Below are 26209 nucleotides of genomic sequence, written 5' to 3'. Positions count from 1 at the left end.
TATGGTTCATTTTCCAATAATTTTATTAAGAATTATATTAAACATAAAAGTAACAACCCTAGTAGAAGAATTATATGATTCCCTCCAACATGATAACTTCCTAGATTCTTGGGAAGAATGTGATGAGTATAATCAAGGTCACCCCCCCACTAAAGAACTAGCAATTGGGACCTCACGTTTTTGTGAACAGATAATCTTCATCATCATCATCACACCATCCTCCTCCTCTCCTCCAAAGGACCCTTGTGATGGGGGAAGGCCCTGGGGGCTCCCTGATGCCTCCATCCCTCCAACTGCTACCCGAGATCCTCCCTCTCTGCCAACTGGCACAGCTTGGCATCTTAGCTCTGGCATCCAGCTGGTGTCGGGAGACCATTGCAAACTGCTCCAGGTCATATTTGGGTTGCATGTAGTCATTACAAGACATCTTATTGTACCATAATAGAGATCTTTGCTGCTAAAAATGGCAGCTTGCATTAGTTATACACCACCAGACCTAAACAACAGATTTGTTTACTGATATTAAATTCAGCAGATTTTTTTTCCGTCTTGTTAAACTTAAATCAAAAGCAATCCAAATATGCCCGAATGGATTATAAGCAATTAATTTCAACTGAAAGCAAAACTTTCGGGTAGCCAAGAGGGGGAAACGCAAAACTTCAGATGGGCTTGGAGGCAGCTGGAGAGGGTTCGTCCCGAGGAATTGCTTGGGAAAAAGTCACACTGGGGCAGCAGAACGTGGCCTGCAGGACACAACCGGATCCCTTCTCTGGGCAGAAGAGAGTCTGTTTCGGCTTGAGAGGTTTTATCCCAATGCTCAAACCGTCTTCCAAAGCTGACAAACAAGCATAGCTCATCAGGCCGGTGCCTGCCAGTCCCTGCTTCTCAAGGGTCTTTTGTGCTGGTCAGAATTACTGGCATCTCCCAGCTGGAGTTTAGGGCTGGAAAGGCTTAATTAGCTGGAGTACAAGTGTCACAGGAACACCTTGGCTCTTCCCCTGGTTGTTGCTCTGGATGAGACTGTGGTCCCCCTGAAGTAGCTGACCCATGATAGGATGCTCCCGGTGGACTTACAGCCCTTGCTTAACAGCAGGTGGAAGCCATTTCCGGGGGTGTGTGGGGGTAGCAATGCCCAACACAAGCAAAAAAGTCCAAAAAGGGTGGCCAGAAGGAACAAGCTTATTTTAACCTTGACCAAATAAGCCAGCTTCATATTCCTTTTTAATTCTAATGGCTACTTTCACATCTTCCAAAGACTGCCCTTCCTGGGAATCAGCTGCCATGAGTCCCTTGCAATCTAACCCAAACAAAACCTACCCAGAACCTCCAACTCATCCTCAAAGATTATTCCTTCCAGGCCTCTTTTTATTCTGGTATTTCTCCCCACTGGAGAGGCTCTAGTTTGCCAGTGAATTTTCTAAAATGCGAAGCCCCAAACTGGATGCATTGCAAGTGGCAACACCTTACAAGGGTGGGGAGGGAGAAGAGGTCGCAGGTGTCAAAGTCAACAAGGTAGCTAACCGATCGTCGGAATGCAGGGCTCACTCTTTTGGGGGGGTGCGCGGAGGACTCCCTCTATCGTCCTGCTGATTTGGACGCCGGCAATCCAGGGACGCCACCAAAAATAGGTGTGGCCTGACCACTTAAAAATAAAGAACACTGGCTTCTGGGGAACTTGGCCTTTCTCTTTCCTTCTAGCCCCACACGATCCATCCCTTCTGTTCAGCTAACTGATTCCCAAAAGCGGTGAGTCTTTCCTGCCTTTCTTGTTATCTGTGGGAGAATTTTTAAGGCATATATAGGGGGAGGAACTGCACTACAAATTCCTTGTGTGTCCAATCACACTTGGCCAATAAAGAATAAGCTATTCTAATAAAATATGTCATGTTCAGATGAGTTATTGCAAGCACTTTGCCCTTTTTAAAAAAATTCTGAGCAAGCAACTTGATTTACGGAGACTATAAAATTAATTCCAAGAGGCCTTTCCCCATTCAGTCCAATAAACCTAATCCCCTTTGCGTGAAATTGTGCAAGGAATGCAGAAAAGACACCATTAGATAAGTGTTGATTTCAGCCGCTTACAACTTGCAGGATGTCAAAGTGATGGGAATTTGGTGGTTTGTTTCAGCTCTTGGGAGTTCAGAAATGCTTCGCTTTATCTGGATTCGTTCTCTCATAATATTTCATCCCTTGAATGTGAAGGGGGGAGAGAATAGAGAGAGAGACACAGAACACAACCACCCAAAACAGCTACACAAAGCCCCGGGCGGCATTGCAGCTGCAATCCACGGCTCTTCCCAGCCCAGGGCGGCAGAGGAAGGCTTTGCCAAGGCCTCCCAGCCAAGAAATCCTCAGGCAAAGTTGAGGTCACGGATGAGTCACTTGCAAAGCCCAACAGTAAACAAACGGCCTTGCAAGAAACACGGTATTCCAGCAACCTGATTTCTCGTCTAGTCCTTCCTTTGAGATACAATTCCTTCAGCATCAACCGGTTCTGCCCTTTTCTCCCAGGAGCAAGAGGGGCTCCCTCTCTCTCTCTCGTTTACTTTGCCCTCCTTTGCCCTTGTTGGTAAGGTTGGTCTTCTTTGGGCACAGACAGACAGGCACGGGAAACCCAGCCCACCAGCCTTGGTCTGCTCTTCGAGGAAAATCCCGCCCCCCCCCTTTCCTTCCCCTTTTCTTTATCCCCAAGGACAGAATGCTCAAAAATAGGGTCAGCATTCTTGGCATTTTAACTTTTTAAAATCAATTTGACCTTTGAGATATGGAGCATCTATCTCTACTCCTAATAGCTTGATTCTACCAATACCTATTGTCTACCAATCTCTTCTCTTGAAGGCAATTAGTCAATCGTTCAATCAACCAAAAGGAACAGAAGCCCATAAATTGCAGGAGTGTGAGATGATTCCAAAGGGCTTCTATGTGAGGATAGGGCTGGGATTCCAACAATTGAATGGTGCTGCATTTGAGGTGTCGCTCCTCAGAAGAGAAATATATTTGAGCATCTGGTGAGTACATCCACTTAAAGAGGGAGAGAAATGCTGAAAGGAAACCATCTGTAGAAAATGCACCAGTTTGACATTTTAAGAGGGGATTCTGCCTGAAGGAAAATTAATGCTAAACAACTTCCCAGAATATGCGGAAACTTCTGAGAACGCTAAAAATGAGGCGTGATGCAAATCTGCAGTTTCTGAGAAGTCCGTTAGATGATTTTAATACCTGCCAATATGAAACTGTCAGGAGGGAGGGAGGGAGGGAACGGCCTTGGGATCCAAATGGAGGAAGATGACCCCTGCACGGCAGATGCGCTCAAGTACACAGGCAGGAAAAGATGAGAAGCAGATCAGGCACATTCCAGAGGAAATAACTCACCAAGAGACAACAAAGCTGAGGCACAAGATATTTTTGGAACTGTATTGGCTCTGAAGTGCGCTATGAAGGGATCCATTAGGAGCTTGGGGCAGTCGTTAGCTTAATCAAAGAGAGAGGCAGATTTGCTGAATTGGACATGGATTGTAGCCCCCGCTGCCTTTATTAGCAGGTCATGGAAGTGGGGAGGGAAGACTTTCGTGAGGGCAAAGGAAGTCCCGACTCTGTGGCCGAGGGAGAGAAGGAACAATCAAAGCGATGTTTTGTTTGGATGCCTGTTTTATGTCAGCGAAAGAGAAGTTAAAGGAGAGCATTGTTCTGCCACAGATGGAAATGGGCTGCAAGGAAAAGAAGAAGCTCAAAAGTGGCCCGTTTTACATAATCGTGGAAGTCTTCCAGTCCAACCCCCCCCACCCCCCACCCCAAGGCGGCGTTTCCAAGGCACCCCAAACAAATGGCTGTCCAGTCTTCGCTTGAGTCCCCCAGGGCTGTCCCAGAGCTCAAGGTCAGGGAACGGCTCCTCAGGCTGGAGCCCTAAGACTTCTGTCCCTGCCCTGCCCTCAGCCCCCCACTCCCCCGAGGATAAAACCCCACCACCCTCTTTGGGATGGCTCTGGCCAAAAGCAGGATCATGCCTGCCACCCCTGAGCTGCGTCTTCTTTAGGCTAAACATCACCGCTTCCTCTAGTAATTTTTAATAGAATGGTCGAAACCGTCACCCTCCTCGTGGCTCTTCTCTGCACACCTTCCTTCTTCCTTGACGTGGCAACCAGAACTGGACGTCGCGTTCCAGGTGCGGCTTCACCAGTGGAGCCTTCAGGAGAACGTTTACTTCCTGCCATCTGACCAGGACAAACCTCTGATTTTGGGGGAACGCTCTTGCTCTCTGCTGGTTCATACTGGGAATGCACAGATCTTTCTTACAGGGGCTACTATTAGGCCTGGTGTCATGGCCACCTCAGCACCCAGTTTGGAGGAGGAGGAATTGGAATTGGGACCATCAGCTTTCTTTCTACCCCATTTCCCCAAAAATGCAACCTACCCTGAAAGTAAGCCCTTGCTTGATTTTTACACGTGCACCCAATATAAGCCCTACCCCCCAAAATAAGCCCTAATTAAGATCCCACCCACTTCAGAGTCCACAGGTAAAAATTAAGCTAGGGTGGGGATGGGGGGTGGGGTGGAGCTGTCCTACTACTTACCTTTGGACAGGTGTAGCCAGGCCTCGCACACCCCGACACCTGCCTTGCCGGCCCATTTCTTCTGCAGCTGGCAAGGCTGGCCAGGCTTTCCTGAAGGCCTCTGGAGCTGATCGATCCAGAGCTCTCTTATCGGCTGCAGAGGCCTTCGGGAAAGCCTTGCCGGCCACAGAAGAAGGAAATCTTGAAGGCCTCTGACAGCGAAAAGGAGGCCAAGGGAGACACACTCAAGTGGGGTTAGTCAGTGGATGACATCCCCCCAAAATAAAACCTGGTGCCATTTTTGGTGGCAAAAATATATATATAAGACAGGGTCTTATTTTTGGTGAAAGACGATACTACCAGGGCTGTGTTTGGAAGACTGAGGGTGCAAGCAAGCAAGGCATTTGACAAAGTAGACCACAACCAACTTCTTGGTAAGAGAGAACAATATGGGATAGACAATGTCACTACCAGATGGATTACAATTGACCTCCCAACTGCCCTCAGTGTATAGTTCCCCCAGTGGAATTACATCTAAATGGCCCTTAGAGGATTGGCAGTCCGGCCTGCTTGGACCCGAGTACTGTGCCGCCTCCTTACAGACTCCTGGCTCCCACTCAGTGCCTCCTGCCTAATTCTCCTCCTCAGCCGGTTCTGGCATCTGGTTTCCCGTTTATGATGCCTTTCAGACTTGTGGTTTGGATTAACAAACTGAATTCTGATAGTGATCTAAGAGATTTTCCCCTTTCCCCTCTTCCACACGGGCCATTCTCTGGGCTTGCTTGGAAAGAAATGCGTCTGCTTTGATTTTTCAATTCTGGGGAACTGGAGGCCGCCTCGTTCTTCCCTCGTCCACAGGGAAGCGAGCGTGACAGGCATCAAGGCACCAGCTGCTGCTTCCACGAAACATGGGCCCTGCTGCACATTCTGGGGAGAACTGCCTCTGTCCACTGCTAACACAAAATGGATCCAAGGCGGAGACCCCAGAAACTAATAATTCGCTCAAAATTAGGCCTCAAAGGGGCCTCACCAGTGAACTGCAGAGCCAGGGAGGTTTGGGGTATTTCTAATCACATTGAAACAGAGGTGGGATTCAGCTGGTTCTGACTGGTTCTGGAGAACCGGTAGTGGACATTTTGAACCAGCAGATCCCACCTCTGACTGGCCCTGCCCACCCCATCTCTTCTCGGCCTCCCATCGAGCCCCGGCTGATCGGCTGGTTCTTCTTTGGCTGCCCTGCTAAGGAGAACGGAGCTGGAAAGCAGGTTAGGGGGTGGGGAGGGAAGGGGATCTTGCAGCATCCTTCCCTGCCACGCCCACCAAGCCACGCCCACAAAACCAGGAGTAAAAAAATGGAATCCCAGCACTGCGTGGAAGGCATCAGGGTCCCTTTTGGTGAGCTCAGAGGTGTGTGTGTACGGGGGCGGGGGGAGCTAAATCGATCTGAGTCATAAGCCCACTTCCATCCTTAGGGCTGCGGTCAGTTTGGACCGGCCCTTTGTTGCCGATGGCACAGGATGGAAAAAACATGAACTAGGAAAAAAGAGGGTAGCTTCCTTTCTCCCAAAGAGGGTCTTTGCCGCTTGAATGGCTGGGAATTTCTTTTCTATTTTGACCAGGGAGGTTTCCTTAGCATTTGGCGAGAGGAGGGGCTCCTAGGACTGGCTGCTGAAGCGCACCAACCAGACCAGTGGGGCCCATGGAGCAAACCAGCCTCCCCCCCCCCCCCGCCAGCCAGCCCTTCCCCTCGCCCACTCGGTGCCAGCACAACTTTGCTGCAACTGAAAGAGAGCCGGTCAGAGCCTGTTCTTTGGGCTTCTTCCCAGCCTCCTCTCCTTGGTCGGATCTGCTCGCCTGGAGGAGGTTAGATTTTAAATGGCGAACCTGAACGGAGGCTGGGGGGTTTCAAAGGGTAAGGGTCTCCAATCTGGGGAGACTTTAACACTCCCAGAATTCCTGTATCCGGACATGCAGCTAAGGGAAGCCGACAGTCTCTTCTTGGAGACCATCAACTACCATTCCTCTCATCTGACTGTTGGGAAGTAGTTCAACTGGAGGTGTCCTCTTTCCTGTAGATCAGGGGTCTCCAACCTTGGCCACTTTAAGACTTGTGGACTTCAACTCCTACCTCCCAACTGGAGGTGCCCTCCTTCCTGTAGATCAGGGGTCTCCAACCTTGGCCACTTTAAGACTTGTGGACTTCAACTCCCACCTCCCTACTGGAGGTGTCCTCCTTCCTGTAGATCAGGGTCTCCACCTTGGCCACTTTTGGACTTCAACTCCCAGAATTCTCCAGCCAGCAAAGCTGGCTGGAGAATTCTGGGAGTTGAAGTCCACAAGTCTTAAAGTGGCCAAGGTTGGAGACCCCTGCCCTGTGGGATTATGAGACTCTCTCAGCTCACCCCTCCCTGAGCTGGCCCCACGCCGCTCCGCCAGAGCCTCCGCTGTTCCCCACCGAGGATGCCGCCTACGGCTGGGAGTGAACATCACCGGACACCTGGCTGGTTTTCTCAATAAGCGTTTATTGAGTTATCCACAAAGTGGCCCTCTGCTCTTCCATGGACCGATCCTTCGCTGGCCACAGGGCTGTTCAGGGCTCGCTGCTGCACTTAAGCTTTAGAAAACTAAACTTTTATCATATTCATATTTCATCTTTTGTTCTTATTCTTATGACTTTTGGGGGGGGGGAAACAACATGGAAGGAAGGAGGAGAAACATCAATCGACAATGTCTGGTGGGTTCATGGCTGCCCTCCATGGGGGCTTCCACCCGAGGGGGCAGGACAGTTACTATCCCACAGAGCGGTGCCATCATTTTATCGGAGATTAAAAACCTAGAAAAGAGGATGAAGAGGTGGAGAAGCGGAAGGATCAGGGGAAGTAGAAACTCCGTCGGACCAGGGCAGGGCGGTATTCCTTGTTCCATGCGGCACAGCTCTGTACGCGCTCCAGCCAGCCAGTCCCAGCCCTCCAATCGCCTGCTTACGGGAGGCTGCCTTTAGCTGTCGAAGCACCTCGCTCCCTGTCCATTTTCCTAAGATGAAGTTCGGACACTTCTGAGTATCCTCTGCGCTGAAGGGAAGCCAGGCCTGTTTTGGAGCGTTTCCAAGCAGCAAAAAACGGTTTGGGGGGTGACCTGGGGGCGGGGAATGGCTGCCCCTCGCCTTGCAGAGCGAAAGCAGGGCAACGCGAGGCCAAGCCTCTCCACAAGGCCTCCAGCTCCACTGAACTGCCCAGCTGATACCTTGGATCCCTTGCAAACCCCGTTGGTAAAGTTCAGCCTGCGTTTGGGATCCTTGGGAAGAGACGGGCCTGCATTCCCAGGCCTGGCCGGTCTTTCCTAAGGGCCTCCACACTGACACAACGGAGAGCGTCTCGCGGGGGCCTCTACAAGAGCTGTGGCGCCTCCTTGGAGGCAGCGGCCAAGGGGAAGTTCTAGGTGGCCTACAGGTGGAGGGGGGGTTGCACGGGCCCCTCCCTCCCTCCCGCCTCCCGGCAAGCCTTGTTCCATGTCCCTCCTACATGGCCGTTTTTGCAAGGAAGACGAGCAGAGCAGAGACGGTCCCCGTGGAGGAAAGTTGGCTGCCTGATCCTTTGGGGTCCACCAAACTCTTCTGCTCTGGCACAAGAGCGGTGGTCAGTGATTTCTGCAAGATAAAATAAATAAATAAATAGCTTCAGCCCCAGGACAAGCTTTCTTCCAGTGACGGAGGTGGTGCCCTTCAGAGTTTGGTTGGCTTTCATGCTTTTGTGCAAGGCTGGCCTAGGAGGGAGCGGGAGAAGCCCTGCGCCAAAACCAACCTGGACCATGAATTCCCAGAGCATCCTTTGCTCTGCCATTATCCTACCTTTTAGGAAAGACCATTTATTTGTTTGTTTACTTATTATTGCCTTTATTATTGGTATCATTAGAGAAGGAATGGCAAAACCCGAGGGTGGAGTAAAAAGGGGATTCAGCCTAGAATCCCTACCGAGCCACAAGCAAACTAGGCCCAACCCTCTTTGAAGGCCCAGGACCGGACTCTAACCAAGTGCTGGCTGCTAATTGAGAAGATACCTGGGCATAAATCGGTGAAATTGGACCTTCAAGTGCAGACCTGGCCTTCTGCATCCGATACTAAAGCTCCCTCCTTCTCCTGTTTTCCCCACAACAACAAATCCTCCATGGGTTGGCCTTGCAGGTACAAGAGGCTCAAGATACATGCAGATGCTTTCTTGTATCTGGAGCCAGGTTTAATTTCCGGCAGGGTCACCTGCTAAAAGACCCCCCAGAAACAGAGCTATTGTCTGCCAGCCAGAAGACCCTGGATGGAGAGTGTTTAAGGCTGCCTCCATGCCACCAGCAGAAGAACACAACGGTGGCCTTTTCCAAAGAGAGAGGAGATAGTTGCGTGGAGGCTGTGCGCTCAGGGTGTGATTTGCTGAAGCCATGATACTTGAGAGTTCCATTAGGCAATGGCCTGGATATAGCCAAGAGCTGAGGGCACCTGGCATGATGGCGATGTGGCCTCCTCTGACCGTGGACCATCAGCCAAGGTCCACTCTCAGTTGTGCCTCTCTCCTTCACGGGATTTGGGAGTCCTCACCTAAAGGACAGCGGTGAAAGGGGTTGCAGGGACCAGGCATCAGTTTCCTGTCTGCCACTTACCTCTGAGAAGCAAAGACTCTGCTCTTTGGACTGGTTCACCTTGGCCCCACTTTCCTGTGGAGACAGAAGAAGAAGAAGAAGATGACCCACGTTGAGGAGGAGGAGTCCAAGTGGGACAGTTCCTTCCCTCTGGAAACAGTCCTCACTTACAGGGGTCGGTGGAAAGAAAACAACACAAAGCTTGTTCTGACATCCTAGTGTACCGAAGGGCACCAACGCAGGCAGCGGATCCAACTCACACCCAGAAACGGGAGCAGAATTTCTACCATGAATCTTGGTGCTGGCAAAGCAGTTGCCAAGCCTCAGAATTGCAATCAGGGGACCATGGGGTGTGTGTGTGTGTGTGTGTGCAACAGTTGTAAGTGCGAGCACAGATCCTAACTTTTTCCCAGGCTCTTGTAAGTTGGAATGGTTTTTAAATGAAAGTGTATCCCTTGAAGACTACCTGTATTTTTTCCTACTTATAACAGCAACTATCCCCAGATCTCAGCCCACTCCATGCTGCACAGCCAGTTCTGGGTGGGTTTTTTTTTAACTTCGATGGGAAACTAAAAATGGAAAGCGGAGACGGTGATTGCAGCAAAGAGCAAGGAATCCGTGAGCAGATCAGCTCCTTGGAACCCCTCCAGGTAAGGACAGCATGCGAGATTGCCCTCCGCATTCTTCAGCTGCTTTGGAATGAGGACTTCGCCAGAAATGCATCCAGAGTGAGGTTTAGGTCTGGGCCAGGGAGCCTGTCACTCCAAGCCCCTTTTGTCCCAGGTAGAAGCTCCCCTGCCGCGTCGCCCAGACCTCCGGGAGAGCTCCCAACGCCGTACCTGGGTGGAGGAGGTGCAGGGGAGGCTGTCATTCACGCTGCACGGCAGAGAGGCAGCCCTTCCAGTCGAGGGAGGCAGCGTGAGGAGCGGCGGCGGGAGGGCCTTGGGTGAGAAGGTCAGGTCAGTGCCGTTGCCAAAGGCCTGGATGGCATTTCCTGGGGGGGGGGGAGGAGGAGGGAGAGGAGGGAGTTGTGAAAGGGCCTCTCGGCAAACCAGACCGGACCGGGCCTTGTTTCTTCCGCCACTAGCACCCCTGGCCCAAGCGCTCAAGCCCACCCCTGCCCAGGGCCCTCGGAAGGCCATTCTGCCCTGCGGTGGGCACTGGGGAGCAGAGCTCTGTGCCTTCCACAGGCGTCCAGAGCTCTTCTGCCAACGGATCTGCCAGCCCCCCCCCAAAGAGGACCCCGGGGGCCACGGCTGGGAACAGGCAGGGCACCGACAGCCCCAGGAACTGGTGCCAGCCTCAGACGGAGCGTTGGGGGAGGGACCTTCCTCCCCAAGCCAAGGAGCCGTGGCTGACCCACAGAAGGACCTGGAATGGCGGACCCCCCCGCCCCCTCCCACCTGGGGAAGCGCTGCTTCCAATGGGCCCCGGGATCGAGGGGAAGCTTACGGAGACAGGCGTTTTCCGTGAAGTCCTTCAGGAATTTCTCACACTCCTCCTCCATGTTGCCACTCCCTTGGCAGGAGCACCACAGGGAGATCAACGGGTTGCTAAAGCTCGCATCCACATAGTTGGGGGTCAGGTCCAAACCTGTTGCAAAGGAGGAATGAGGGTGTTGTGGTTAGCCGGCAGCAGGTGCAGGTGACTGAGGAGAGCGAGGACTCTGATGAGGGGCCAGGACCATTAGGGAGTGGACTGCTGCCTTCAGGGATTTGGGGGGCTGGCAGCAGTGGGGAGGAGCTTCCCGAAGAGCCTGGGCCAAGTGCGCGTGAGCGCAGGGTGAGCCGTAGAAGAGAACAGCTGGGGCAGCACAGACGACTCGGGAGTAAGGCTGCAAGGTAAAGGCCCCTCCCTCGAGAGGATAAAAGCCAGGTTTGGGAAAGCGTTCTTGGCAGACAGTAAAGAAGCTTTGAAACTCATCTGGTGGACATCTTAGTTTGTATTTGGAGAATCTTGTAAATCAGTTCTTATCTCTGGGTTTTTGGCAGCCTTGACCAACAACTTGGCGAGGCTTTTTCTTGTTGGAGCTAATTGTTGGAAAGCAGCCTTTGATCAGTAAAGGAACAGCATTCGTGATTCAACCTTGAAAGGTGGGGGCTGCTGCCTTTCTCTGTGTTTGCTCTCTGGGAGCCCGGTTGGGTCAGAACAGGAGGGTCTCCGGGGCGCAGAAGCCCCCCGAGGGGAACTTTTGAGGAAGGCTATGGAGGGAGGGTCTCCCAGGAGAATCCTCTGCACAGGGACGCTCTTGGCACCCAGCTCAGCCCCCCACCCCGGTATCTTTGGCACCCTCCCTTGGCCATATCACCCCCTCTTCATTGCCCCTCAGGCGAACCACAAGCTCGACGTCTCTACGGAAAACTCCCAAAGAACGTGTGGTTGCTAAATTTACTTTGGGTTAGAATGGGAGTAAGTTAATGAAAGGTAAGCCTGCAGCAATTTTATAATTCCTATTCTTCTCCTGCTCCTTCTCACTTTAGATAATAAGTGGCTAAAGGCTACATCCACACATTTATATTACTAACATCTTTATTTTTAGTGTAGAACAAAAGTCTTATTTTAGGAGCAGATGGTATAATAGCATACATTTTATATATATATATATATGAGTCCAATGTTTGCATAATTTACTTTAATTCATAGCTCTTAATTCATACTTCAGTATTACTGTTCCTTACTTCTGTTTATGTCTTTCTCTGTTGGTGGGAGATTGCAATAAAAACTTGTCAAAGAGAAGAGAAGGAAGGGAAAATAAAAGGGACCCAGACAGGACATTTAAGCTGGACATAATCATCACGAAGGGGAATCGGGAAATAGTGGTTCATCCCACTGGGACCTTCGACAGACCAGGGCAGCTGAATGCACCCAGAGGCCTTGGATGACTCAGCCAGAACAATTGGGGGGGAGGGGGGCTCTGAGAGATGCTGGCCAATGATGGGGAGAAGAAAGAGCCCCTTGCTCTGCTCCAGACCTCTCCCCGTCCCAGAGAGGAGCCCTAACGCACAACGGAACCAGCCTCAGAGGAAGGAGAAATGTGGCCAATGCTGCTCCCACTCCCGGCCCTCCACAATGGCGCAAGGATCCCAGAATTGATGGGACTGGGGGCCTCCAAGAGATCAGAGTGTCCCTCGACTCACTGACAAGCAAAACGGAACCTCTCTCAGCCCTGCATCTCCGTCCGGCTGTCTTCTCGGAAACCTTCCCTTAAAGGGGAGGACTGGCCAAGCTGGCTGGATAGCCACTTCCTTACTTGACCCTCTTCTCCTGGTCGGTCAGACTTACCGATCAGGCCAGTGTAGGAGTCCAGGCAGGCCTGGTAGTTGTCCCTGGAGCAGCTGGTGAGGAAGGCTTGGCAGTTGGTGTGGAAATCGGCCAGTCTTGACCTGCTTACAGGAGAGCCAATCAGAATGACCGGAAAGGGGGTGCTGACAATGCCTGCCTCTTGGCCCTGGGTTGGGGAGAAGTCGGGGACTTGGAAAATCACCCCACCCCACCCCCGCTCGTTGCACTTTTAAAACCCCATTTCCTTCTTCCCACCCGGGAGTGGGAATGGTTTCTGCACCCACAATCTCCTTGTGGGGAAAGGGGTCCAGGGAGCCCTGAGAGCTTTGGGGGTCCCTGCACTGGAAATCTATGCCGGAGCTTCTAAACTCCCTGGCCAGGCTGGGGGTGGAGGAGCCCCTCCCTGAGGCACTGATTTGCCCCGAGACAGCAGCCTGCAGTGACCCAGGAAGCCGTGGATGAAACCCGTTTCTGGGTGCCACCAAGGCCGCCTCTGACTGGCGTTTTTCTGGGTTAAAAGGGAGCCTGGTTTGTGCGAGGTAGCAGCACAATGCCCCCCCACCCCCCAAAAGGTATTAAATTAAAAATAAATAAATAATAATGCGTCAAGTCCTGACTTTGGACAATTCTAGATAAATACTACTTAGAATTATTTCTGTGCCCTCCTGCCTGAGTTCCAAAACAGGGTATATTTTGCCAAGTTTCCAACAGGAAGATGGATTAAATTATAAATGATTATTTGTCTAAAACCACAGACCATCACAAACTAAAGGATATATGGAATAAATCAACAGGGCTCCAGATGGAATGAGGAATGCTCTGTTACAAATTATATAATCCAATGCAGGACACACACCCCTCCGTCCCGTTTATCGGACAGGCAGGTAGTTCAATGGGAGCAGCCTCTGCTTCCCCACTTCCACAGCTGGGACCGGGGGGGGGGGGGGGACGGACCCAAGTCGAAGGACCTGCCAGCTGCAATGAGCCTCCAAAACGACCAGCCTGAGGACCCCCACCCACCCAAGGCCAGCACTGCCCTTTTCACCCCGTCCAAGCCACGTGTTGCTTTGCCACTGGACCTCCCCAGAGAGGAAACCTTGGGCTGCCAGGCGCCCCACCCTCTGCGGCGGCCCCCTCGGGGTTGTGGAGGGGGCAGAGCCAAATTGGGGGGGGGGGCGAGGCTTTGCAGGGAGGGGCCAAGGACACGGGGTGGAGACCAGCAAGGCCAAAGGGGAAAGGGGGAAAGGGGAGGCTGCATCCCTTTCATGGGCTAATCGGGAGAAGACAGGAATGAAAACAGACCCCAGGAATTCTCTCGGGAAGGGCAGCCTTTCAAAAATAAATGGGCCCATTTTCCTCTGTGATGAAACTCTCTTTGCCCTTTCAAGACTTTAAAGCGCCTGGTTTGCCTCAGACTCTAAGCGGTTCTGTTCATCGTGCGAGGAGCCTAACTTTGCCAAGCTTCATCTGCAGGAAGACAGACACACACACACACACACACACGCACTCAAATCGTCCCACATCTGGCTAAGATGGGGAGGCAGCGTTGCCTGGATGGCAGAATCTAAGCAGACAATGGAAGGAGGCGCCATTAGATCTTGCAATCAAGGGAAGAAAAACTGTCCTTGCTCAGAAAGGCAACTGTGAAAGTCTGAGAAAATAAGTCACGGGGAGAATTTAATGCAGACGAAGGATTGTTCTATGCAGGCTCTAGGATTAAAAATGGGCAAACACTGTGTTATTATGGGATTTATTTTGCTAGCTTCCAGTATATTAGTCTATCTATTTCCTTCACTTTAAGGATTTAAGTTTCGGTGGTCATTGACCGAATAAATATTATTTTATGCTTTTATAAGTGTGTGATTCAAGAGGACAAGGAGGCTGAGCCCTGCCTGTCGTACGGCTGGTTCCTGGCCTCAGCAACTTTGAAAATCCCTCTCTTACTGGCACTGCTGCGATTTGTTGCAATTTTATCTTTGTTGAAATATTTTAGCTTTAAAAGAAAAAAAAAAGATACACTGGGGCAACCTGACAATTGCTTTGATATATCTCATTTGGGAGGGATAATTGTGATAATTACTGCTAAAACTAGTCGTTGATTTAATTAGGTAGCATCCCTGGACTGTACGGAATCAGCAACCAGCAAATTACCCAAACTGGACTCCTTCCAGCCCCCCCAGCCCTGCCCTGGCTCTCTGCAGAGCGAGTCTTTATTAATTTAGAGGGCGCCCCCCCCCTTCCAGAAATCCAGAAGCAGCAACTGCAAGACTGCTGATCCAGCAGACAAGCCCTGCCTAATGAAGGGGGCCGGGGGGGGGGGCAGGCGTTGTTCCTCCCCCAAGAGGCCGGCCTTCAGAGGCCTTCCAGGTAGCACCAGGGTGGGGACTGGGCAGCTCTCGGCCCAGCCTGGTGGGGGATGCTCGTAGTTGGCACTGAGCCAGTCTTTCATCCTTTAACAGGGAAGCCGTAGAGATCCTGAATAATTCATAAGTAATTAATACATCACCCTAAACAGAAGATCAGAGCAGGCGCCAACCGCCCCGCCCTGTTCCTAGCAGGCGGCCAAATGATCCTGTTGTGGACCCTTTCAAAGCTGAGAGGCAAACCCTCCACCAGAGCCTCCCCCACCAGGCTGGGCCGAGAGGTCAGTTTCTCACGTCCAGGGAGGGTCCCTCGCAGCAAACACCTCAACCTGCTCAAGCCCCCTGCAAGAGTGCCCCGCCTCCTTCCCCCCCCCCCGCCAGCAGGCCTACCGGCACAAGGGCTCCGCCCGGCACTGGCTCCGCAGAGTCAGGCAGTTGGGCTTCTCCCTCTCCTGGTAGGAGCAGTCGGGGACGATGGTCTGCCGGCGGCGCTCTGCGCAGGCCTGGTCCTTGCAGGGGCAGAAGAGCAGCCGGTAGCTGTATGCACTGGGCACCTGGTCAAAGAAATGGCGCAGGGCTTTGCGGCACCTGCGCTGGCTGCAGTGCTCAGAGGCCGAGACCTCTTTGTTGCAGGTGGAGATGTAGGCCGACCGCAGCTTCTTGCAGTTGTTGTTCAGGTTGCAGGCTTTGGCCGCCTCCAGGCAGGGGTTGCTCCTGGAGGCGGCCGCGGAGTCGGTCCCTGCTGGGGAAAGAAGAGAGTCAGGGAGGGTGCAGGGGATGAGCCCGGACAGGCGCCCAGGCAGATGGACAGCCCTTCTCTAGCTAGCGGGGGTTGGGGGGCCGGGGAGGGCTTTGTGTCCCCCTCATGAAGGCGATCCTGCCTGGTTCAGGCCATCCAAACACTGGACTAGATTGCTTCCTATCAGATACATTTCATAACAATGACAATGAATCATGGGGGGAAATTAAAAAGATCTTGAAATGTGAAAAAAAAAACCTCTAAGGGTTTATTAGCTGGGCTAAGCAGTTGAAGACACTGAGCTTGTCAACTGGGAAGCCGGCAGCCCAAGTTCGAGACCCGAGTGCCATGTGACAGGGTGAGCTCCCGTTCCTCGCAGTTCGAAAGCATGCAAATGCGGGTAGATAAATAGGTACCACTTCAGTGGGAAGGTGACGGCCTTCTGTGCGCTTTTGGGGTTTACCCAACCTGGCTACATGACCATGGGAAATGTCTCGGTGCAACGCTGGCTCCCTCGGCCAAGAAAGAGAGATGAGAACCGTGCTCTCAAGTCAGACACGATTGGAGAAGGGAAAACGTTACCTTTCATTGCAACGGTAAAAATGGATACTATGCCCAAGATGAACTTTCTATGTCAAAGGCAACAATTCCAATTTCAGACAAAACCTTGCAGGGTTAGCAAAAGCGAATCAACTAATTCACATGGAACGGGGAAAAAGTGAGAGCAGGTTTTGAAGTGCTGCAAGATTTAAAAAAAATAATCTACTTTGCATTTTCTAACCTCTGATTGATTGATCATTCTGCCTGTCTTGGATAACAGAATAGATGAAATCTCCAAACAGAATATAACTCATAAAAGGAGTCAGTTTAGTCACTGGACTTCATAGGTATTTTTGGTATAAGGAAGCAAAAGAAAAATAATTTGAAAGGACACATTTTTAGACAAAACTCAATTAAAATGTGGAACATTTTAGAAACAAGAATAACTCCAGCGATTTCTCCATTAGCTTTGCCATCAAATTCCTTTTACTCTGAGGACAACTATAATAAGAAAGTTTATGTATGCCAGTGCATCCAGACTTAAAAAAAGACTAAATATTCAGCAAGAACTGCTCAGCTAACATGGTTAATGTCATTTTAAATTTGGTAGAAGAATAAGAAGTGATCTCAAGAAAAAAGGAGGGACTTAGAGAACAATGATAGAATTTACAACATTTATACAGAACCTAGACAGACAGACAGACAGACAATTAGAGCTCACATTGTTATTAAAATATAACACAGAACTAGTAGAAAATGTGTAACAATAAAGAGCATGCTGAACTTCAAGGAAATCACAATAGAAGTTACAGTTGTAGTATAACTTTGGGGTTAAATGTCTAACAGATGGGATATAACTCTGTCAATAATTACCAAATCATATAGCAATAAATTTTGGAAATGCCATAACTATCATACATGATGGTTATTTTTTAAAAAAACCCTCAAATGATTTGGAAAAGAAATACATCAAAGTATTCAAAAAATGCCTAAAAATAAATTTTGAACAGTAAGAAATTTTTATTAGTTATAATTATTAGTTGTGAAATTATATTACCATATGTATTAGTTATTATTCCAGAAAACATAAATAGCACAATTAAGATATAAGCCGCAAGTTATCAAAACAAACTGCTTAACTCATTATTTGCATGTGCCTTCACACAAATCTAGTTCCCAAATATTGACTATAATTAACCCCAGTCTGTTCAGGGTTGATTTAGTCTCGTCTCACATGCTGAAGTGACTTCCGGGCACCTCCAGGATTCAGGAAACCTGCAAAGGGCCACCGAAGGAACCAAAGACTGGAGTCAAAGGGGTCCAGTCACAGAAAGAGAATACCCCAAGCCTACCTCAAGAAGTGGAGACTGTAGGAAATAGAATATGAGAATAGAATATGACGAAGGAAGGCAAAGAAACACACAAATAGCATATGGTCTTTAGTTAGAGCAGAGGTCTCCAAACTTGGCAACTTTAAGACTTGTGGACTTCAACTCCCAGAATTCTCATAGCTGGGTTGAAGTCCACAAGTCTTAAAGTTGCCAAGTTTGGGGACCCCCTGAGTTAGATGAAAGTCATTTCCCATTGAACGTTCCTTTATTTGTAAGTATTTTCCCCTCACGAAACTGCAGGGTTTAGTCTAGGACCTGACAGCCTTCAGAACTTTGATGGATGGTTGCAGGAGAGCTTATGACCTGCTGTCGGGATTTCAGAAGACAAAAACTTTCAGGTTCAAAATTATTTGGATGTTGAGAAGAGGACTGAATAAACAAAATGAAGAATAATAGAAATAAAATGTAACAAGTTAAAAGAAATGCAAAAAAAATTCACTTTTGGAAAAACCAATTAGATACACACAATGGATTTGGTCATAATATTTGTGAACTAGGATATAGAACAAAATTAATTGTGGGTCAGCAGTGAGATCGTGCTGCTAGGAACTATGAAATCATTCCACTTTTTTTTCTGCATTATTCAAACCCTGCTGAGCACTGTGTTCATTTCTAAGCAAAATACTTCCGAAAGGATTTAGATGAGCTGGAACAAATTCAGAAAAGGAAGAAGGATGACTAGAATTGAAGACCTATGAGGAGAGAGCAAAGGACTTGGAAATGTTCTTCAAATACCCCCAAAGAGGCCACATAGAAGTTCCAAGGTCTGAAGAGCCCATGCTTCTTCAGAGAATAGGACACAGAATAACCTACAGGAAGGAGGGCACCTCCAACCGGACTACTTCCCAACAGTCAGATCAGAGGAATGGTAGAGTTGATAGTCTCCGAGAAGAGACTGCAGGCTTCCCTTCGCTGCATTTCCTGATACAGGAGTCGGGCAACCACCCGTTGAGGAGGATCTCATTTCGGTTCCCAGCACCGAAACCTTCTTGGTCTCAATGGCTCCTGGGATCCTACTATTAATTTCTCCTGAACTTCTCTGCTGTGTTCTTTGTTGATGTTTGTACTATACAAACTTCTAGCATCCTTTTGTAGAGTCGGTTGTAACCTTGTGCAATTCCAACCTCTTCAGATTCCCAATACTCTCCCAGGACTTATCAGGATGAATATCCCCTAATCTGCACCCACTTTAGCATTATCCTGAAAATAAAATAAAAAAAATCTAAAGAAAAATTCCAGATATGTTCCCAAGAAAAAGGAAATCTATCAGATTAGTTCATGCAGGGAAACTTTAAAAAAAAGAGACCAAGAAACGTACCATCCCCCAAAACTCCCCAGAAAGCACCCCCCCCCCCCCGGTGTGCCAGTCTCTCTTCCCACCTGGCCCCCGAGACTCCTGCTTCCCATCAGTGGATGAGGGATCCGGGTGCCACACAATGAATTAAGAGATGGCTCCTTTTTTCGCCACCTGCCTCACAAGGGCTGAGATCGAGGCAGGCTTTCCTTCCCCTTTCCAGCAGCCCAGAGGTCAGTCAGCAAAGAGTTTCTCCGTTTCTCTTTTGAATATTTGAGGGGAAAAAAACAGCATCTCTAACCTGCCCTGGAGTCAGAATTAGCCCCCTGACAACTAGGAAGGAGGCTGAGGGGGGAGTTTTTGAGAGGTAAATAAGTCGCTTTCCACATCTCTTCTGGATCCAACCTGGCTGATCTATTACGTCCCAACGCAGCTGCAAAAGTGACACTCCCCGTTAACATCTAGCATGGTTTCCTCCCCTAGGGAACCCCCACATTCTCAGTTCCCCCTTCCTGAAAACATGCTGTTGTTAAGCCCAGAATCCAACAGCTAAAGGCTTCTCAGTGTGGCACCCGTCCTATTTTCCACCAGCTAAATAGCTTAAGGATGGCAATTTAATTCCGAGTGGAAAAAGAAACCTATTGTCAACTGGAGTCTAAGCCTAGCATTTCTTGGAGAAGACTTCTGCAGATCCGTCTTCTAACATCAAGCCAGATGTCCCGTCCGTAGATAGAATTGCCACCCAGGGTCTCCCACCGAGGCCCCCACGGCCACCAGCCTCACAGAGGCCGGGCTCCACTGGCAGCAGTTCCAACCTGAAACACCACTGAGCGCTTCAAAATGAGAGAATAATCGTACCATTTATTTCTAATTCAAAATATTTATCTCCCACTGTTGAACTAAGACTTCTAGAACGTATTTTTAAAACGCTAAAGCAATTTGATAAAATAAAGCCCAGAGTCGCCCTCTAGGTGAGGGGGCAGCATATACATTTAATCAATAAGCAATAATTTTAAAAACAAAATGATTATGGCAAGGGCTAAATAAATGAATAAATAAAAACTGTCACACCAATGAAAAATAAAAGGGCACCCCAAAGATGGAAACGTGCCTATTAAACTTTCAACTACCAGCTTCTAAAGCCTCTCCAAAATAAAGCTTTACCTCCAAGTAACAGCAGTTTGCCAGCCAAAAACTCTGCCTGCAATGGGCCCCTGGTTATGCCGGGGCTGAGCCCCCCCCAGCTCCCCAATTTCTTCTGCTTTGGGACCAGATGGGGCCACACTGTAACTTGCCTTCCCCTCTCCGGTGCCGTTTCCGCTTGGAGCAATCTCCCAATCCAATGAACACTGGCTGGAATTGGGGCCCCGAGAAACAACAGGCCATGAAATGGTTCCCCCCGACCCACGGAGCTGGCTCAGAAGGAGGCTGTGCCTGATGGTGCTGAAAGTGTCCAGCACGAAATGAAGGCCCCCCCACAGGTCATCGCCAAGCCCAACGACAGCTGTCCCAGTCCTGAATCCCAGGCCCAAATGGGTCCAGTTAATCCAGAGGTCTCCAAACTTGTGGACTTCGACTCCCAGAATTCTCCAGCCAGCAAAGAAAGGCTAGCTGGAGAATTCTGGGAGTTGAAGTCCACAAGTCTTAAAGTTGCCAAGTTTGGGGACCCCTGAATTAATCCATTTCCTCCTGGATTCTCATCAACTGCAGACTGACCTCCTCGTAAGAACTTTCCCCAAAGAGGAAAGGTTGGAAACTGCTCAACGGTTCCTGAAAGCGGGCCCCTGAGGTGGGGACACCCCATTACCCCTTCCAAGTTGGGGGCACCATCCCCTCCACCCGAGAGGCCGGTTCCCTTCCCCAGCTGCTTTCACCACCCAGAAGGGCTCCAGGCAGCCATGTTGACAGCCCTCGGGGTTCTTCCTCAGCCGCCACTCGCTCAAACTCACCCCAGGTCACTCCACCAGGTTGTAACCCAGGTGCCTCAGCCTGCTCTGCCCAATCAAGAGTAAATCCAAGCAACTTTGTCCTCCGGATCACCTGATTAATCTTCCCTTGTGGATGTTCGGGGTGGGGGGGGCTATCTAACAGAGACCCGGTCACCCCCACAGGGCTGCCGCTGGACAGCTATCAGCAGAGGCAATAGCAGCAGTGGGGCACCTGGAGGCCACAAACGTCCCCTTGAACGAGGCCCACTCTTGCTGAAGGAAGGGTTCAGAGCACAAAGGGGGCACCTAACTTTTTGGGGATCTACAGTCGTGTGAATTAGAGGGTGGGGAGAAACAGGTGGGTGAGGAAGCAGCTGCTCCCATTCTTTTCCCAAAGTACCTGAGACAATTGAAGCCAGCCTGAAGGCATCCGGGGGAGGAGATCTGAGGGGCTCGTAGGGCGAAGCTTCGTACAATTCTTCCCCTGGAGACAGAGGAGGGAAAAATCAGCCCCTGGACCAGCTGCAAGAGGCACCGGGGGGCGGGGGCAGCCAGTGGGCGGGTAGAGGCGGCTCCTCTTAAGGGGGGAGGCCCAGCCCTTGAGCTGCGTATCCACTGAGGCCAGGCTGGGGGGCTGGGGGGGGGGGGCTGGCCTGGACGCCCTTCTCAAAGCCTGCACCCCCCACTTCAGACCTTTGGGAATACAGCCCCCATCACCCCCAGCAACTGCGGTCAGTGGGAAGCCAAGAGCTGCCCTTGGGGGCTTCTCCCACCTGCCAGCCGATCACGCTTTCTGCCCAGGGCTGCTGGCGGCTCCCGCCAGGGATCTTTTCTACCCCAAAAGTCGGGGGTAGGGCTGGGACGTTTCCCACCGTGCAGCCCCTCTGGCTGGGCTTGCCCTTGCCACAGCAGCAGAGGAAGAGAGGGGCCCCCTCAGCCACCCCAGGCAAGCGCTGGGCCCCAGGACCCGAGACCTGAGCAAAGAGACGGGAGAGTCGCCTTCCTGTAGGCGGCTGGGATGGGGGCAGCTTAGGTGTTGCTGACCACCCAAGGGAGGCTGGGGGGGGGTAGCTTGAGGAGGAAGGCTCTCTGGGGGCAGGTGAGAAGTCACCCCTCAGCATCCCAAGGGGCCCTGACTGGTGGGGCAGACCTTCCCTTCCTCATGGCCAGATCCAGCCTTGCAAGGCACACCCACCCTCCACTCCGGGGCCTGCCAGGACCGGTTGCTGCCCCAACATGACAGTGAGGGGGCTGGGGGAGACTGGAGGGGGGGGCTTTCTCATGCAACTCTGGTGAAATGAGGACAAAAGGAGCAGCTTCCCCAGCCGGGGCCTTCCCCGGGGCCAAGGGGCGTCCGGGACCAGCCACTCCATCTTCTCAGCACTGGCTCTGCCCAGGCGACGGATCCTGGGACGGGAAGGGGGGCAGGAATTGAGCTTGACCTGCCTTGACCTGGGCCGAACGCTTCCCTCGAGCAGCAGGCAGGAGGGGGTCCTGGGCAGCACCTGGGCAGGGGGGCCCCCGAGGGCCTGGCTGGGAGGAGGGCCTCCCAGCTCAGCAGCAGCACCAGTCCTGGCCTTGTCTTTGGGCCATGGCGACTCCACAACTGCACAGCCCTCGCAGGGGGCATCCTCCAGCTCACCACGGGGGCAAGGCCCCCACCCTACCCAGTCGTGTGTCCCCCCTCCAAAGCTCCCGGGAGACCCCAGCTCTGGGCTCACCCCCAGCCGAGCCCAGGTGGAGGCTCCAGTAGATTTGCAGGCAGGGCAGCTCCCTCTTCATCCGGCGCCTGCAGCGGCAGCCATGCAAAGCGCTCCCCTGCAGCACCTCCAGCGCCAGCCGGCACTCCTTGTTGCCCAGCAGGGTGTTGTGGTCTCGGCCGGCCAGGCACTGGCGTAGCGTGCGGAAACTGGAGCTGCAGCCAGGCTCAGACGCACAGAGCACGTTGGCGCGGACACAGTCCATGGGGCTCTGCCAGCCGTGCCCATCCGGGGTGGCTGGCAGGGACAGCCCAGCCCAGGCCTGCAGCACTCTGCCTGCAAAGACAGAACCAGCACGTCAGGATCGGGGCAGGTTCTCAGGGCAGCCGGGCAGTCTCCCTCCCCCCGAGGGGTCTCCTCCAGGACCTTCCCTCTGGCCCTGGTCCACAGCCGGGCAGGGAGGAGCCAGACCAGGACTCTGCAGGCCCCTCCCCACCTTCCCCCAGGTTCACCTCAGCCGCCCTCACTTTGGCCCAGAGGCTCCTGGAGAAGCGAAGGGTCCCCCAGCCGGAAGGGGCCGTGCTTTCCTGCCCACCCCCACCCTGGGACACCGCTTTCCTCCAGCCGCCTTCGACAGCCTTCCCAGGCCGGGGCTGCCGCAGTGAGCCAGACAACAGCTCATTCTTGGCCTGCGGTAGAGCAACCAGGCAGCCCCAGCAGTGGGTTGGAGGGGGCTCCTCCACGGGCACCAGGAAGGCTGGGCACAAAGGGCAATGGGAGCCCCCGGAGCCCAGACCCGGCCCCTCAGCTGCCTCCAGCCACGAGAGCCGGCCTTCTGCCGAGGGCGAGTCCCAAAGCTGCACGCGAAGCAACTCTGACCAGGGTGCGAAGCCTGGAGGCTGCCAGCTTGGCCCCCAAGGCCCATCCGAGGGCCACTCCAGAGGGGGACCACAAGGGGGCAACCCAGCGCGGGCTCTTGACGCCGGCCGGGGGAGCAAGAGGCGACAGGCAGCCAAGCCGGGGCATCCAAGGATGCGTCACCAGCAGGAGAGCTAAGGCAGCGCAGGAGGACCCCAAGCGCTGGATGGGCCTTTGGCCGTGGCAGAGAAGAGCTGGGGTCCCCTGAAAGGTGCCCCCACGGCGTCATCCCTACCCACCAGGAGCACAGGAGGGATCGCCTGTCCAAATCCTTGCCCAGAGCAGGAACCCAGGGCCAAGAGCCACCCAACAGCCCCTCTTTACTGCCAACGGAAAGCTCTCCTCTTCCCATGTCCAGCCGAGAGACCTCTTGCCCCTACGACAACCCCCCTTTTCTCTCCTGGAAGGAATCTGAGAACTTCTCTCCTCGACTTCGGGGGCTTCTGTTCCCAGGCTAAACTCTCCAAGGAGCTTCAGTTTTCCCTTCTGAGCCTTGATTGCCCTGTTTTCCTTCTCCAGGCCCACTGCGGCCTCTCAATGTCTCCTGTTTAAAACGTGAGGGGGGCAGAACTGGACGTAGCAGCAGCAGCAGCCGCCCAGGGCAAGGGGGAGGGCAGGGAGCATGGCCCAGAGGCCGTTTCAACCTTTCCCATCCCTCAGGGACCCAGGAGCATAGCGGCGGAGCAGAAGCAAAACTCCCTCCTTGAACTATGGAGACCAGAACTCAGGGACGTTTCTGCCCTCCTGCTACAGCCCCGATGGCTCGAGAGGCAACCTGTAGCCTCAGCCCTGAGCCACGTCATGTCCTTAACGACAGCTGTGGGGTTTCTACCCCAAAGGACCACCCCTTCCAGGCAAATGGCCCTCCTGCTCCAGCACCACGGGGGCCTTTTTCCCCCTCTGCCATGGCTTGTACACCGGAGGGGTAGATGCAAAGCTCTGCTCCCACCAGAGGCCCGGCTCAGGCTGCAGCATCCCGGCTCAGGCCTCCTACCAGGGGCAACATCTGCACGTCCAGCGGGAACCCCTCCGGGCTGCCCACTCCGGCCCCAAAGCCAAGGGCGGCTCCAACTTGGCACCCAGGGAACCTGCCCAGCCTGGAGACGGGAGCACAGCCGCCATGCAGAGTGGGGGCGGGGGGCGTCAGGTAGGCGCAGGGCTGCTCCCTTCCGAGGTGCCCGGTGCCCCCCTGGTCCCCAGCAGAGACGCCTCCGGGGATGCGGCTGGACCACAACCTTCCATTCCGGGAATTCAGAGGCCGGGTCTGCCCTGCCCCTGTTCCCCCCGTCAGAGAGCGGGGCAGAGCAACGGGGAGGGGGGGAGGGAGGGGCTCGGGGCATCGCACCCTTCCAAGCGGGGACCCCGGGCTCCCATTCCCGCCGACCCCAAGCTCTCCGAGGGTGGGAAGCGGAGAGCCCGGAGCAGCTGGAGCGAGCGAGCCGCGCGGAGCTGACGGCGGCGAAGTTGCCTGGCCGGGATCCCCGGGCCGCCCAGCCTGCAGCCCCTTCAACGCGCCGAAAGCCAGAGCGGCCGCCCGGAATCCTTCCCCGCCGCTGGGCGGTCTAAGCGGTGGGCTCTCCGGGGCTGCCGCCGGGGCTCCTCCTCCTCCTCCTCCTCCCGCCCTCTCTCCCTTCGGGGCCGCCGGAGGAGGGAGGCTCGCGCCGCGCCCCCGCCCTGCCCCGCCCGCCCCCCGCGAGGGAGCCCCGGGGGTCCCGCCAGCCGCGCCCTCCGCAGCCCCGCAGCTCCCGCCGGGCCCGCCGGCCGCTCACCCAGCGCCAGGAGGAGACCGAGGAGGAGGAGGCCGGCGCGGGCCATGGCGGGGCGGGCGGTCTCTCGGCGGAGCGTCGGAGGAGCCTCGGTCTCCCTCAGCCGCTGCCAGGCGGAGGCGGCGCCCTCCTGGACTGCCCGGGCAGCATCGCGGCGGCGGATCGACGGCCAGGCGGCTCCGGCGAAGAGGCGTCCGACGGCCGTCCCGAAACGCGGCGGGCAGGGCGGGACGCGGCGCCTGGCAGCCCCGGGCGGCAACTGCGGGGCTCGGGCCGGGCGGGCGGGCGGGGCGGCCCCTTTGTGGCGGGGGCGGCCCTCCGCGAGGAGGAGCGAGGCCGGAGGGGGTCCGCGCCGTCCAAGGGCGGCCGCTCCTGCGCCCTCTGCCGCCGCCGAAGCGCCCCGGGCGACGGGCGGGGCGAGCGGGAGCGGCGCGGCTTCCCCGCCTCAGCCGCGAGCCCCGCCGGCTCTGCCCGCCTCCCCGAGGGGGCCGCTGGGGAGGGCGGCGGAGGGCGCGCGAGCCCCCGCGAAGGGCGGAGGGGGCGGGGGGCGACAGGCGACAGCTCTGCCCGCGGCCTCGCCTCTCTGCCCCTTCCTTCGGGCGGGCGGAGGCTCTCGGGGGGTCCGCCCTGGCTGGGCCTCTGCGGCGCCGGAGTTCGGAGTGGTTTTGAACCCGAGAATCCTGGGGCTGGACGGGACCTCGGAGGTCCTCTAGTCCAGCCCGGTCACTCCCCCCTCCACCAATGGCTGTCTTCTCTCTTCTTGAAGCACCCCCACAGCTTCTGGCTGGAAGCCCCTCCCTGGTTCCTTGTCCTGGCTGTCGGAGCTGCTTCCCCCACTCCTGGCTTTGCTTCTCCTCCTGCCTTCCGGGCCTCGGGCAGCCCCTCCATTCGGAAGACGGCCCTCGGGTCAGTCAGCAAGGGAGGAGCAGAAGTTCCAACCTCCACATAGTGAAAGGATAAATGTGGGTAAAGATAAATGTTTATCAACTAAACTGGGAGCAGAAAACAAAAGAAAGCAAGGTTTCCTGTAAGGGTCCTGACACCCTCACGCTCCCCTTCCTCAACTCCCTTCTCCCGTCTGCAACAGGGGAAAGAATGTCTGTCTGTCTCTC

General features: G+C 53.7%; 1 protein-coding gene across 2 annotated transcripts; it reads right to left on the bottom strand.

Annotated features, from left to right (window-relative positions):
- Window positions 1-7056: 7056 nt before the first annotated feature.
- Window positions 7057-25491, bottom strand: GFRA2 (GDNF family receptor alpha 2). Of its 2 annotated transcripts, none has more exons than XM_026715257.2 (9): window positions 25101-25491; window positions 22435-22749; window positions 21114-21197; window positions 15212-15560; window positions 12459-12559; window positions 10629-10769; window positions 10016-10170; window positions 9198-9251; window positions 7057-8196 (listed from the first exon to the last, which is right to left on the bottom strand). In XM_026715257.2, exons 1-9 carry the CDS (start codon window positions 25144-25146, stop codon window positions 8068-8070), a joined length of 1374 nt encoding a protein of 457 aa, XP_026571042.1. In that variant the 5' UTR covers window positions 25147-25491; the 3' UTR covers window positions 7057-8067. The 2 variants fall into 2 exon arrangements, with proteins under 2 accessions (XP_026571042.1, XP_087794914.1); XM_087938788.1 differs by having other exon boundaries at window positions 15212-15563; window positions 25101-25382.
- Window positions 25492-26209: the final 718 nt, after the last annotated feature.

The sequence above is a fragment of the Pseudonaja textilis genome, chromosome 9 (genome assembly GCF_049901715.1).
Source record: "Pseudonaja textilis isolate UNSWEBS1 chromosome 9, rPseTex1.2, whole genome shotgun sequence".
Classification (NCBI taxonomy): domain Eukaryota; kingdom Metazoa; phylum Chordata; class Lepidosauria; order Squamata; family Elapidae; genus Pseudonaja; species Pseudonaja textilis.
Note: the sequence above shows the minus strand (reverse complement) of the source record. Positions and strands in the feature narration are given on the sequence as shown.

Coding starts and splice junctions, on each gene's coding strand:
- GFRA2 (XM_087938788.1), bottom strand. CDS start 25,146: ATGGCCCGCGCCGGCCTCCTCCTCCTCGGTCTCCTCCTGGCGCTGG. Junction 22,750..25,100: donor CGGTCTCCTCCTGGCGCTGG/GTGAGCGGCCGG, acceptor CTGTCTTTGCAG/GCAGAGTGCTGCAGGCCTGG. Junction 15,564..21,113: donor GCTGGCTTCAATTGTCTCAG/GTACTTTGGGAA, acceptor TTCTTTCCCCAG/CAGGGACCGACTCCGCGGCC.